This window comes from Antechinus flavipes, chromosome 1, assembly GCF_016432865.1.
Source record: "Antechinus flavipes isolate AdamAnt ecotype Samford, QLD, Australia chromosome 1, AdamAnt_v2, whole genome shotgun sequence".
Classification (NCBI taxonomy): Eukaryota; Metazoa; Chordata; class Mammalia; order Dasyuromorphia; family Dasyuridae; genus Antechinus; species Antechinus flavipes.
The window spans coordinates 512,064,598-512,078,465 of NC_067398.1; the positions used below are offsets into that span (position 1 = coordinate 512,064,598).

The following is a 13,868-nucleotide window of genomic DNA, read 5'->3' on the forward strand; positions in this document are numbered from 1 at the left end:
ATATAAAGTCTACAATCCTTTACTTCTCTCAAGGGCAGCTTTAGTTGAAAGAGAATACAATTTGCATACTTCTGAACATTCCTAGATTAAATAGTTTATCATTTTTATGACAGAACATTTATAATATGAAAAAACCCCCAAATATTTTGAATACCTTAAATATAGTAAGAATTTAATGTCTCCTGAATAGAATTATTTGGTGGTTTATTCTCTATTTTAGAACACTTTTCAACAATTTTAAACAAGAATTTATTTTTTTTTTGGCTCGATTTAAAGATAGAATGATAAGAAAAATCTAATTCCCTGATTTTTTCCCCTTAAAAGTATTTATTACATATGTATATGTACAGATGTAGTGATATACCTACATACTTTAAAAAAATAACATTGATCATCCAAGGGAAAATACTACTAGACATTGCATTAGAAAAATATTTTGACTAATAGAAGAACAATTTTATCAGAACAATAGATGAGTTTATCTTTAATTTTTAAAAAGAAAAAGGACCAGTCAGAATTAGAGCAGAAATGATGTTGGGAATGAGAAATGCTTTGGTACAATGTTTTAAGCAAATAAGCTTTTGCAATGAATAGTAATCACTTAAGCATTCATTTAACATTCTATTCTAGTGCACTGAAAACCAAATTCATTTTTATATCTTAAGCTGGAATTTAAATTGCAGACCTAATTTTAAACATCACATGCTTAAATTAGTATGATAGCATCAGTATGTTAGTATGATAGCATGCACTAGTGGTAACTGGATAACATTAAGTTGTTTCAAAATTTGTGCACAAATCTTTTGATTGTTATGACTTCAGTGTGAAGCAAATAGGCAATTTTCATTTAACACTTCTATTCTTAGATTAATTGTCACATATGGATAATATAGTAGAAATTTCTTAAATCCCATTTTACTAAAATTGCAATTCATAATTCTCATAAATAACATTCAATTTAATTTTTCAGTAAAAATGGTGCAAAAGACAGTGAGATATTTTCAAGCTTCATTTTTTAAAAAGCACAAATTAAGTCATGATTCTTATAATTAAAAATAAAACCAAAAGCTTATTTTAGAATATAAGATAATTCTAAGTTTTTATTGCTTTAAAAACTTAAATCATTAATCTCTAGAGGTAGGTAGAAAGTCAGAAATTATAGAAATGAGGAAAAGTAAATGCAATTTTCCTTTTGTTTGAAAAAATCTAATTCCTTTCAATTATTAAAGAACCTTCAATATTACATATGTTCTGATGAATTTTGTAAAAATATCCAGATAATTTTACAATGACTATATACCTGAAAAGCTTAATGGTACCACTTCCCCAGTAACAGACATCTTTGAAAACTTTATAGCCTTGCCTTACTTTTTCCTCTGTTCAAATGAATCATTAAGTGTACATAATGCTTAAAATATGAAATTAAAATATGAATAGAATTGTGTTCGGGACAATGAATGCTGTGTTCAAGCAAGAAGAGTCAAACCCATCATTTGCACCATTCAAATTCTTATTGATTCTATTTAAAAAAAAAAAAAAGATACACACACCCTCTCAAGTGCCTCCCTTGATCATGATTATCTGAGAGTAACAAGGTATAATAACTTGGATTAGGAGTCAGAAGATCAGGATTCTAGTGTGATTTCTGTAATTTACAGATTACCTTGATTAATTACAGATTACCTTGAGTTTACTCTCTATTAAAAGAAAGTCCTAACTTTGTCATCCATTTAAGTGAAGGGAAATAATATTTGTCTTGCATAAACAAATATTATTATTTTAAGGATCAAATGAAATAACATGTGAAAATACTTTGAAAAATGTAAAATGTAGTGTAGTATTATCATTGGTGGTAAAATAGCACTCCCTGAAGATTATAATTAATGTATGTTTTAAATCTATCATGCTTATACTCATTTTCACATGCTCACAAATGATTTTGTGATTAAACTCAGTCTAGGTCTCAAAAAAAAAATTATCATGTCCTGTCACAGGTTTATAGCTGGGAAGGAAATGAGCTAATAGGGTGAGAATCATTGAGCTCATCCAAGTACTGATGAACTATGAATTTTGTTGAGGTTAATATATATGGGACTGGCCAACCTAACGAAATGCCATAGAAACTAGAATTGATCAGTGTCTTTGATAAAGATTCCCTTCTCTCTTCCCTCCAATTAATACCTAATCCATTTAAGTAAATTTGACATTTACATAATTCAACTGTTTTATGCAGTATTTTTGTTTTATTTGTTAAGAATGTTGGCTTTATTGATCGTTTTCCTTCACACTTCCTTCAAAGCATCTTTAAGATAATCAAACACTAAAGAACCATTGGTTAGCTGACCCTGTAGTAATCTATCAAAATCTACTTTTCCTACCTGTTTTCGGCTATATTGCTGTTGTAATATTAACATGTTATTTTTGCCTGCACAAAATTTAAATAATTTTATTTGTAAAATTTAGTAGCTCTACTGATCTTATCACAACTTATACCCTTAGAGACATACCTTTTGGATGAGTAATTATGAACTTCAGAAAACTGAAAAATATTATATTTATATTACTGAATATCTGTAGACAATATGGCATTTATTAAAATAAAATACACACTTAATTTATATTACACCCACACAAGTTTTCACAAGTCTTTTATCCTTAATTTTTAAATACACACACCAATATTTGCAAACATTATTAGTTAAGTTTATATACAAAACTGAAATTGTGATATATAAGCCAGATAATGATTTTTACAAGAAAGCACCTGTGAATGGCTAATGATGTATAATGTCAAGTTTCTATCAAAAGAAAACAAGATTGATTCTTCTCATAGCACAGATCGATATTTACAAGCAAACATGATCCAAACAGCACAAGCAGATTCAGGGTAGGTAAATACTCGAACACGGACAGCCAGTCGCACTTGGTCACCTCGGCAACAGATGATTTCTTCACAGAAAGGAGACCTGTACAGAGACAAAATAAAAATGCTAATACCAAAGTTAAATACTCAAGAAAAATAAATCCCACTACATTTATTAAAATAGGAATTCTTAAAAACATTTGTAGATCCCTGATTGTCTTAAATATTATGCTAAGAGATATGCTTAGTTGTTAATGAAGCCAAATATCCTCACTACCATATTTGTGGTCAAATGTCTGCCTTAAATGCCTAATCTGATGTTCTTTTCTCAGGCTTAAGCCCTTTCAATTTATCTGTAGATTTGATACTATTCACCACTCTCTCCACCTAGAATTTCGTAAAACACTATTCTCTCCTGGTTTTCTATCTTTTCACTTATTTCTTCTCAGTACTCTTTGCTGGTCCATTCATATCACACTCATTATACATGTAACAAAGTCCTATTCTAGGTCCTCATTTCTTTTCCTTCCACATTCTCTTGGCAATCTCATATAAAATCCTATATCATGTCTATGTGGATGACTCATTGATTTATATATATCCAGTTTCAGAGATTTATATATCTCTTCCTTGAGTTTCAATCTCAAACATTTCAAATTGAATGTTTCACAGACATTTGAAACTCAATATGTCCAAAATGGAATCAATGATCTTTCACCAAAAAAAATACCCGTCTTTCAACCTGAACTATTTTTTTCAGACACCATTACCTTTCCAGTCTCCCTGGTTCATGACCTTTCCATTATCTTTGCTTCATATATCCAATCATTTACCAAATCTTACTTCTACAACATTTGTCACAAGAGCCTTTCTTTCTACCCACATAGCTACCAGTAGTTCAAGACCTTATTTATCGCCCCCCTCCTGCCTCATCTCTCTGTCTTGCATTTAATTTTGTTTTTTTCTCAATTACATGTAAACAAAAATGTTTTTCATTTAAAAAAAAATCAAATTCCAAATTCTCTTTCTTCCTCTTTCCCTTTCCCAATCCTTGAGAAAGCAAGCAATTTGATATAAAACATTTTCATATCAGTCACAGACCCAAAAAATGAATAATAATAAAGAAGGTTTAAAAAAAGTGATATGTTAATCTACATTAAGACTCTCAGTTCTGGGGCAGCTAGATGGCACGGTGGATAGAGTACCGGCTTTGAAGTCAGGAGGACCTAAGTTCAAATCCTGCCTCAGACACTTAATACTTCCTAGCTGTGTGACCGTAGGCAAATCACTAATCTCAAATGCCTAAGCAAGGAAAAAAAAAAAAGAACTATTCAAAAAAAAAAAAAGACTTATTTCTTTCTCTGGAGGTAGATAACATTTTTCATCACAAGTCTTTCAGAACTGTTTTAAATCAATGTATTGCTGAGAAAAGCTAAATCATTCAGACTCTTTTTTAATCATCACTTCTTGCCTTTGCCTGCTGAATGGTCTTCCTGCTTCAATTTTCCTTCTATTCCAGTCTTCTACATGCTGTTGAAAAAAGTTTTTTCCTTAAACACTAATCTAATAGTGTCATTCTCCGAAACGAAATTATTCCAGTGGCTCAGTAGGGCCTGTGGAATAAAGTATAAACTCCTTGATTTAGCCTTTAAATCCCTTTATAAATTGATCCCATCTGTCACTTTAGCCTCAATGGATGTTCCTTCCTCTTCTGCATTCTATAACCTAACCAGACAGGCTTTCTCTTTTCATTCCTCACAGACAACATTCTATCCCTGGTCTCCTACCTCCACACCTGTACACCCTGAATCCCTGAAATGCCCTCCTTCCTCTTCTCAATTTCATATAATCCTTCTCTTCCCTCAACACATAACTCAAGCTGCTGAACCCAGATGGTTCTAGAAGAGAAGGTGAAGTTGGCCTGACCTTACACAGGCCTCCCTCAAACCCAGTTCATTTGCATGTCACGGCATCACTTCCCTAATGTTGTGGTCCTCTTCAAGAACAAAGGACAAACAACAACCTCTGTGAGTAGGAGCTGTCCCACTAAGAATGGGCAACACAACTAATTGCATACCCACCTTCCTTTTTTCCTCCTATCCTCATTATCTTGGGGTGCATGAATTAAATTTCCTCCTTAAGGACTATGTCTTAAATGCAAATCACTATAATTCTCACTGATTGGCCAACAAAAGATCCCAGGTCAAGCCCACTTGGTCTTTGTTTCAGCCCTGATTGCCTCAGAGTGAATGTAAATAATAATTATTGCTATTTTGGTCAGAAACCTGGAGGGAATTCCCTTCATGTTTATCTGACTAGGTAAAAAAGTCCATTCTTTCCTAACTTTTTTATTACTTAGATCTATGAATGGGTGTTTGTCTCACTCAAAGTGAGACTGTTAAAGATCTTAGCTTAAAAAGGCCAAGGTCTCCCATTGCATCCAGGACCATCTCCAGTAGTCCAGATCCATTATCTGGTCATGGGACCCAGTTGGTTCTAGAGAGAAAGTGAGGCTGATTAGCTTGCACAGCCCACTCTCCCTCAAACCCAATTCATTTGCGTGTCATGCAATTCATTAGCACCTCCCCGATGTCATGGTCCTCTTCAAGAATGAAGGACCAAAAAAAAAAGGTGTGGGCTAAATGTTCTCTATAATCTATTCTCAATCTAAAGGTCTCATTCTATGAAAATCCTACCGGAGACATGTGGCAAATGCTCGTCTTGCATTTCTATATACAAAATGTATAGGGAACCCTTTAAATGTATGACCATCAGGTACAGCTCTCCGTATGGCATCTTGAAATTCTTCATTTCCTGCAGATATGCTAGTTGTACGTTCAAATTCATAAGATGCCAAAGCTGGTGACAAAAGATAGGAGAGCTGGTCTTCCCAAATTGTAGTAAGGCCAAGATCCTGTAACAGAAAGTAAACCATAAAGAACTTATCTTTCTCTTCCTCCCTACCTCCATCCCTCCTTTTTTTAAAATTTTATTTTTTATTATAGCTTTTTATATGCAAAAGGCAAGCATAGTAAATTTCAACTTATTTTTAAAATTTTTAAAAAATTTCTACCTGACTACAAAATCGCTTAAAAAAAAAAAAAGTGTCAATTTTTTTGTTTGTGAACAGTTGCTTTTTAAAAATTTGATACTTTGAAATGAGCAGACCCAGGAGATCATTATATACCTCAACAACAATACCGTTTGAGGATGTATTCTGATGGAAGTGGATCTCTTCAATAAAGAGAACTAATTCAGTTTCAATTGATCAAAGATGGACAGAAGCAGCTACACCCAAAGAAAGAACACTGGGAAATGAATATAAACTGCTTGCATTTTTGTTTTTCTTCCTGGGTTATTTATACCTTCTGAATCCAATTCTCCTGGTGCAATAAGAAAACTGTTAGGTTCTGCACACATATATTGTATCTAGGATATATTGTAACCTATTCAACATGTAAAGGACTGCTTGCCATCTGGGGGAGGGGAAAAATCGGAACAGAAGTGAGTGCAAGGGATAATGCTGTAAAAAATTACCCTGGCATGGATTCTGTCAATAAAAAGTTATTAAAAAATAATAATAAAATAAAAAAAATAAAAAATTTGATACTTCAAGTCATTCTCCACTTGATAAATGGTCAAAGGATATAAACAGACAATTCTCAGATGATGAAATTGAAACTATTTCTAACCATATGAAAAGATGCTCCAAGTCATTATTAATCAGAGAAATGCAAATTAAGACAACTCTGAGATGCCACTACACACCTGTCAGATTGGCTAGAATGACAGGGAAAGATAATGTGGAATGTTGGAAGAGATTTGAGAAAACAGGGACACTGATACATTGTTGGTGGAATTGTGAATACATCCAGCCACTCTGGAGAGCAATTTGGAACTATGCTCAAAAAGTTATCAAACTGTGCATATCCTTTGATCCAGCAGTGTTTCTACTGGGCTTATATCCCAAAGAGATCTTAAAGAAGGGAAAGGGATCTGTATGTGCCAAAATGTTTGTGGCAGCTCTCTTTGTTGTGGCCAGAAACTGGAAACTGAGTGGATGCCATCAATTGGAGAATGGCTGAATAAATTGTGATATATGAATATTATGGAATATTATTGTTCTGTAAGAAATGACCAACAGGATGATTTCAGAAAGGCCTGGAGAGACTTACACGAACTGTTGCTGAGTGAAATGAGCAGGACCAGGAAATCATTATATACTTCAACAACAATACTATATGATGATCAATTCTGATGGACCTGGCCATCTTCAGCAATGAGATGAATCAAATCAGTTCCAATGGATCAGCAATGAATTGAACCAGCTATACCCAGCGAAAGAACTCTGGGAAATGAGTGTGAACCACTACATAGCATTTCTAATCCCTCTGTTTTTGTCCGCTTGCATTTTTGATTTCCTTCTCGGGTTATTTTTACCTTATTTCTAAGTCTGACTTTTCGTGTGTAACAAAATAACTGTATGGACATGTATACTTATTTTGTATTTAATTTATACTTTAACATATTTAACATGTATTGATTAACTTGCCATCTGGGAGAAGGGGTGGAGAGGAGGGGAAAAATTGGAACAAAAAGTTTTGCAATTGTCAATGCTGTAAACTTACCCATGTATATAACTTGTAAATAAAAAGGTATAATAAAAAAAAAATTGATACTTAAGTTATAAAAATAGTTACCTGTCTGTGTTCTGATACCAGCAATCTCAGTTGCATCTCAATTTCATTACTTGTTACTGAAGAATCAATCACTGAAGCACAAAGAGGGGGAAAGGGAGGAAGAGAAGTTGTGGCACCAGGAGCACAAACTGATTTGATTGCTTCTTCACTCATGGGTTTCCATTTGGACTCATCATTCAGATCAAATACACAAAGTTCTACTGAGTCAGAAGACTGGCAGTTTCCCAAAAACATCTGATGATTGAAAACACACCCTATAGTTCGATAAGGGTAGAGTGGTTTGGGTTGTTCAACAGCTGGAGGATCATCAGGATTGATGGGCTTATGGATATACCTGAAGGTATAAAGGCAAAACATCCTTTTTACATTAAAGAGTTTTAAAATTACTGATATGCCATTTTAACACTAAAACTAATTAAACTAAAAACATTCATCTATCACTGGGGGATAGAACTGTTCCCCAGTGCTGGTCACTGACTTGTTTTTCTTTCTTGTACCTTGTCATAATTCAATCACTTACTTTACTTGATGATAACTAGTGAACTAAGGTATTTTGCGATTTATGGCCAACATACAATATGTATCAAGAAAGTATCATAATAGTCTATGTAGAGACCTAAATATGAATTATTATGAAACATAGATACAATTACAGTTATTTTTTCTAGATATGGATTCTGTCACATATACAAACATACATTTCCATATATATATATATATATATATATACACACACACACACATATATATATACATATGCAGGCAATACATTTTATTTTCTTTGCTTTTCAGAGAACTCCTTTTAGGAAAGTTGCCTATGTTGAACCAATTCTATTAAGTATACAAGTTAAACTAAGCACACAGTGTAGAACTAAAATAAAGCAGCTATTATCAAGCACAACTAAGACTACTGCTTTTTCTATATAGAAATAGCTTACATTTATATGGCACTTAAACTTATAACTAAAATTTTCTGAGGTAAGTATTAGCACAATTATTATTATTATTGTTAGAAATATTATTATTCCTATTTTATATATGAAGAAACTTAGCTTCAGAGAAATTGTAGCTTGACTTTAGTCAGAAGCTAGATTTAAAGTGAAAACTCAATTTCAAGGTAAGTACTCTTTCTTCCACAGCAGAACATTATTATATAGATGCACCCATTAAATCAAAATTGTTGTTTTGGTTGTTTTTTCAGCTGCATCTGACTCTTTGTGACCCCATTTGGGATTTTCTTTGCCAAGAATAACTGGAATAATTTTTCATTTTCTTCTCCAGCTCATTTGATAGATGAGGAAATTGAAACAAATAGGTTTCAGTGACTTACCCAGGGTCACAATGATATTAAGTGAATGACGCGGGAATGGTCAATTTTCCTGACCCCAGGCATGGAGCTCTATATACTATGTCATACAACTGCCCCAATTAAAATCGTTCACCTCAAAATTGGAATATAAAACTTTCTAAAGATAAACATGGTATTTGAATTTCATATGAACTTCTTTATATCACACTTCCATATTGTAACTTAAAAATCTACTTCTGTCCAATCTTAGTAATAGCTGGTAATAAACTTTTTCATAACAACAATTTGTCAAATAATTGATTTAATTTTCCTATTAGTATATCTAAATAAGAGATGGTAATCTATTTTAAAAAAACTTACATATCAAAAGTTTCTTGTTATTCATTTATATAGCTGCCTTAATTCAAATATTTAGATGGCCATATAAAGACTAGAAAATTAAACTTACTCTACTATAAACATTTAAAATCACATGCTGAAGTTATCTTAAAAATAATGTAATCTTTGTCTAATGAATTTTTAAAAATTAAGTTTACTGACCTATGTCCTGTTAAACTTTCCCAAAAAGTGATGGTGCCATCAGTCCCACATGTCATGACCCAGGCATGAGGGACTCCTTTAGCTTTTGTCCCTACACAAACAAAGGCTTCTAATCCATATCCAAGGAGAAGACTACATAAAAGGTTAGCATGATCTTCACAGTCACCCTAGGGAATGAAGAAAGTGAAGTCAAATATTTATTAACTATTTTCTAGCAACATAAAAAATACAAAACAAAGATCTACAACAGAAATTGGCTTCTAATCAGTCAAAAATGTTGAGATTGGCTTCTAACGAGTCAAAAATATTAAGAGTCAAGGTGATAAAATGTCTATGAAGTTAAAAAGTAAAAGTTTTTAGTTTTAGTTTAAGGGTCACAGACCTATCAAAAACTACCAACTTTCCTTTTAGTCTCAATTGTAATAACTTTGAAGAAATAATTTTATTTTTGACCTATAGTCTTACTTGAAATAGATAAAGAGATCAAATTAGGGTTCAAGTTAAGTGCCCTTATAACACCTAGATAATAAAGTAGTTGTCAAAAGAGTGAATGCCTTGGGCATTAAATAGAAAAAAATGGAAAACAACAATTTTTTTATTTGATAGAAAATGAAGCTCAGTGACATATCAGAGGTGAGATAATCTCTGACATTGGACTCAGAATTTCCACTTCCTTGGATTCCAAGTTCAAAATATTATCTGTAAAAATAGAATTGCACATTAAGAGAAATCATATTTTGTGGTATTAAATATTTGGTGAACCTTAAATTTATAGCAGAATTTGTATCTGACCCTAAAACTAATGATACCTTTTAACTTCATAGGCATTTTATCATCTTGACTCTGATGTTTTTGACTAGTTAGAAGCCAAAGAAGCTTATAGATCTCTGTTTTGTATTTTTTTTTTTTGGTGAACCTTAAATTTATAGCAGAATTTGTGTCTGGCAATCTATCTATAGGCTTCTATAAGTAATAAAATGCTATCACGATTATCCTAAAGTTTCCATCTATATTTCATTTAAATTTTTAGTTCTAGAATTGACTATTATGACATTATCTGTCACCTTAAATATGACATAAATTAAATGACATTTAATTATAAACTTATTTCTAAAATTTCTTTTCAAATATAAAATCTCAAACTTTCTCCCTATATACATATCCTCACTGAGATGATCTAAATAGGTAAATTACTAAATTTATTAAACAAGTATAGGAGAACATGATTTCCTGCTTTGTAAAAGGAGCCACCATACGATTCTCTAAAATATTAAATAAATAATATAAAAAATAAACAAACAAATAAATAATATAAACATTTGACATTCCTAGAACCCAACAAGGGCAACAAAACAGACTTATTTAAAATTTTAGATGACTGATTAGATATATTTTTCCAAACACTTTTACACATATTATCTCACTTGAAAAATAAACCAGAACATTGTCTTTCACTTCAGTTAATGTGAATACATACCCTATATATAATCTCTATCCAACAGAGGTTAAATCAAAATAAGATTGTGCTGAAAAAAAATCTCTTTTTTTGTACTGACATTATTTTAATAATGTGAATCCTAGAAAATATCTCTATTTTCTATTACTATTTTAAAAGATATTTTAGAAAAATCTCCAACAATATCCCTAAATTATTTTAAATTACTCAAAATTTTGAATTTTTAAATGTTATAATTTCAGTATATTTAAATTTTCCCCATTTAATTTTAAAACTATCAAATATTCCTTTTAATTTACTGGCCAAGCAAACGGAGCACAAGTAGGATAAGGAAACTAGGGTTGTATTCTGGATTCCATCACGATTTACTTTTTCTTAACTATTTTTTGTGACTCACTGGCTTTTATTATTCAGTCTTGTCATTATTTATCTTCTTTGACTTTTCAATGTGTTCTCCCCTCCCCAAATGGTAAAAGTAATAGGTTAGAATTTTGAATGATTTAACGTTTAGATTGTTATCTAAACATTTTAGGGGTAAAAATTTAAATAAAAAGTTCAGAGTAACTATAATCGACTGCTGTAATAATCCTATACCTTGTTTCTACAGAGAAAGGCCAGTAGAGTGCACCACTGTTCGTGTTTACCTCCTCCTCCAATAACAGAGGCTCTTTCATAACCAAGGACATTAACAAATCTTGCTGCTTGCCTTGGAGTATCCAGGAGCCGTCCAGCTCGAAGGGGTCTGACATAAGAGCATACAGGTCTATTTATTCCATTTTCATCCTGAAAATAAGGTACCATTTATGATTAATTTCCATTGAACTTTATCATTTTTTTTTAAAGAATAAGCTATCTAGAATAAGAGAAAAATAAACTTAAATTTCTTTAAAAATAAAGTTTTAATGCTATTTATATAGATCTCCATTCATTAATTCAATAAGCATTTATTAGCCACCTACTATATATGCCAGGTATCATATAAGATACAGGGAATATAAGGATAAATATGAAATAGCCCCTGCCCTCAAGGAGTTTATATCCTTATGGGAGGAAGGGGGCACCCCGTCCCTCTTCCTGAGGGTACTGCTACCCTGCCAGTTCTCTAGGCTCACAACATAGTTATCATTCTCAACTCCTCATATACGATTTGTTGCCAAGTCCTCTCACAATATTTTTTTCCTAACACTATCCTGGATCCTGGGGGCAGGTCGGGAGTCCCCTTACACCTGGACTGATGTAATGACGCACATCTCTCCCCACCCAGTCCACTTTCTACCCAGCTGTCAAAGCAATCTTCCCAAAACTTAGGTGTGATCATATCTCTTCCCTCCTCCTTCATTTACAGGAACAAATATAGAATAAACTCTGTGGCATTACAATATGGCTTTCTCCTACCTCTTCAGTATTCTTATCCTTTAAGCTCCTCAGGTACTTTAAAAACCAGAGATCCTGACCTTGGTCTTCTTCAAACAAGACATCCCATCAGACTTAGCATTTTCTAGGGTGGTCCTCTTGGCTTGGAATGCTCTCCCTCCTACCTCTCTGGATTCTACTCCCAGCTAAAAATCCCAACTTCTACAGCAAGTTTTTCCTAATTCTTCTTCATTCCAATTACTTTTATTGATCATGTGCAGTTTAATCTATATATAGCTTGACTGTAGATAGTTGTTTGCATATTATCTTCCCCACTAGACTGTGAGTTCCCTAAAGGTAGTGATCCCCAGCATATAGCACAATAGCTGGCACATCGTATGCATTTAGTAAAGGTTTATTGATTACTGAAACAACCTGTACACAGAAAATAAACACAAACTATATACAAAGTAATTTCTGTAGAGAGAGCACTCACAACTGGAGGGATCAGAAGCAGCTTGCTGTTGGATATGGTACTCCAGCTGAGTTTAGAAGAAAGCTATGGATTCTATAACAGGGTGAGGAGGAAGCACACTCTGCCTGCACAAAGGAGATAGGAGAGGGAATGCTGGAAACTAAACCAGTCTGGCTGGAATGTAGACGACATAAGGATAGAGAGCTGGCCTTGAAAGTAGGAAGATCTGGGTTCAAGTCCTGTCTCTTGCTATGTGACCCTGAGCAAGTTGTTTAATACCTTAGGACCCTAGACAACTCTCTAATAATACACACTGCAGAGAAGGTACCTATATTGGTGAAAGGAGTTTTCTAATCTAGGAGATTACATAAACCAATGAAATCACAAATCTAGTGTCATATTAGTCATTATCCCTATTCTTATGAAAGAAAATAACATGCAATAATTTGGGGAAATAGACTGGAGCCATATTGTGAAGGGCTTTAAAAAGCCAAAGGAATTTATATTTTACCCTGGAGTAAGTAGCTTCTTGAGCAGGGGAGTAACATCATCGGGCCTGTAATTTAGGAATATCAATTTGATGCTGTGTGGAAGACGAACTTGTTACAGGAGAAATTGGAGAATGAAAAATCAATTAGGAGGCTATTGCAAAAGTCCAGGCAAGACACATAACTAGAGTGAATTTAGCAAAATCAGAAAAAAAAAATAAGCCTACAATTCCAATATCCAGATACAATAAAGATTATAAGATTTTTATAATGTTAATACCCTTATATGACTAACACAAAAACAGCTATTGGCACTAAGATAGATTCCTTATTTGCTCCTATTATTTCATGTACATTAAATTCTAATGATTGGATTTGCTTTAGAAAATGGTGATTTGTTTCTGACAAATAGCTTTGAAAGTTTTGGAAAGAAAGTTCTTAAAAACTTTTAAAGAAAAGTTTCTCTAAATCCCAACTAAAATGTCAGGGTTTACTTAGGTTTAACTGGGGCAGCTAGGCTCTGGAGTCAGAAGAACATGAGTTCAAATCTGCCCATAGATATTAGCTTGGGCAAGTGGCTTAACTCTATTTGCTGAAACTGAGGTTTTCTCTTTAGTAAAATACACTGGAGAAGGAAATGGCAAACCATTCTAGTATCTTTGCCAAGAAAATCCTAAATGGGGT

General features: G+C 32.9%; 1 protein-coding gene across 4 annotated transcripts in view; it reads right to left on the bottom strand.

Moving 5' to 3' along the window:
- Nucleotides 1-317: 317 nt before the first annotated feature.
- The window catches only part of CEP76 (centrosomal protein 76), a 30,399-nt gene continuing 16,848 nt past the window's right edge, over nt 318-13,868 (bottom strand). For all 4 annotated transcript variants that reach the window (XM_051970493.1, XM_051970492.1, XM_051970491.1 and 1 more), the window contains exons 8-12: nt 11,463-11,651; nt 9,413-9,579; nt 7,564-7,897; nt 5,560-5,777; nt 318-2,966 (exon numbers count right to left, since the gene is read on the bottom strand). In XM_051970493.1, the coding sequence (XP_051826453.1) occupies nt 2,828-2,966; nt 5,560-5,777; nt 7,564-7,897; nt 9,413-9,579; nt 11,463-11,651 (1,047 nt within the window). In that variant the 3' untranslated portion in view covers nt 318-2,827. The remainder of the gene's footprint in view (nt 2,967-5,559; nt 5,778-7,563; nt 7,898-9,412; nt 9,580-11,462; nt 11,652-13,868) is intronic.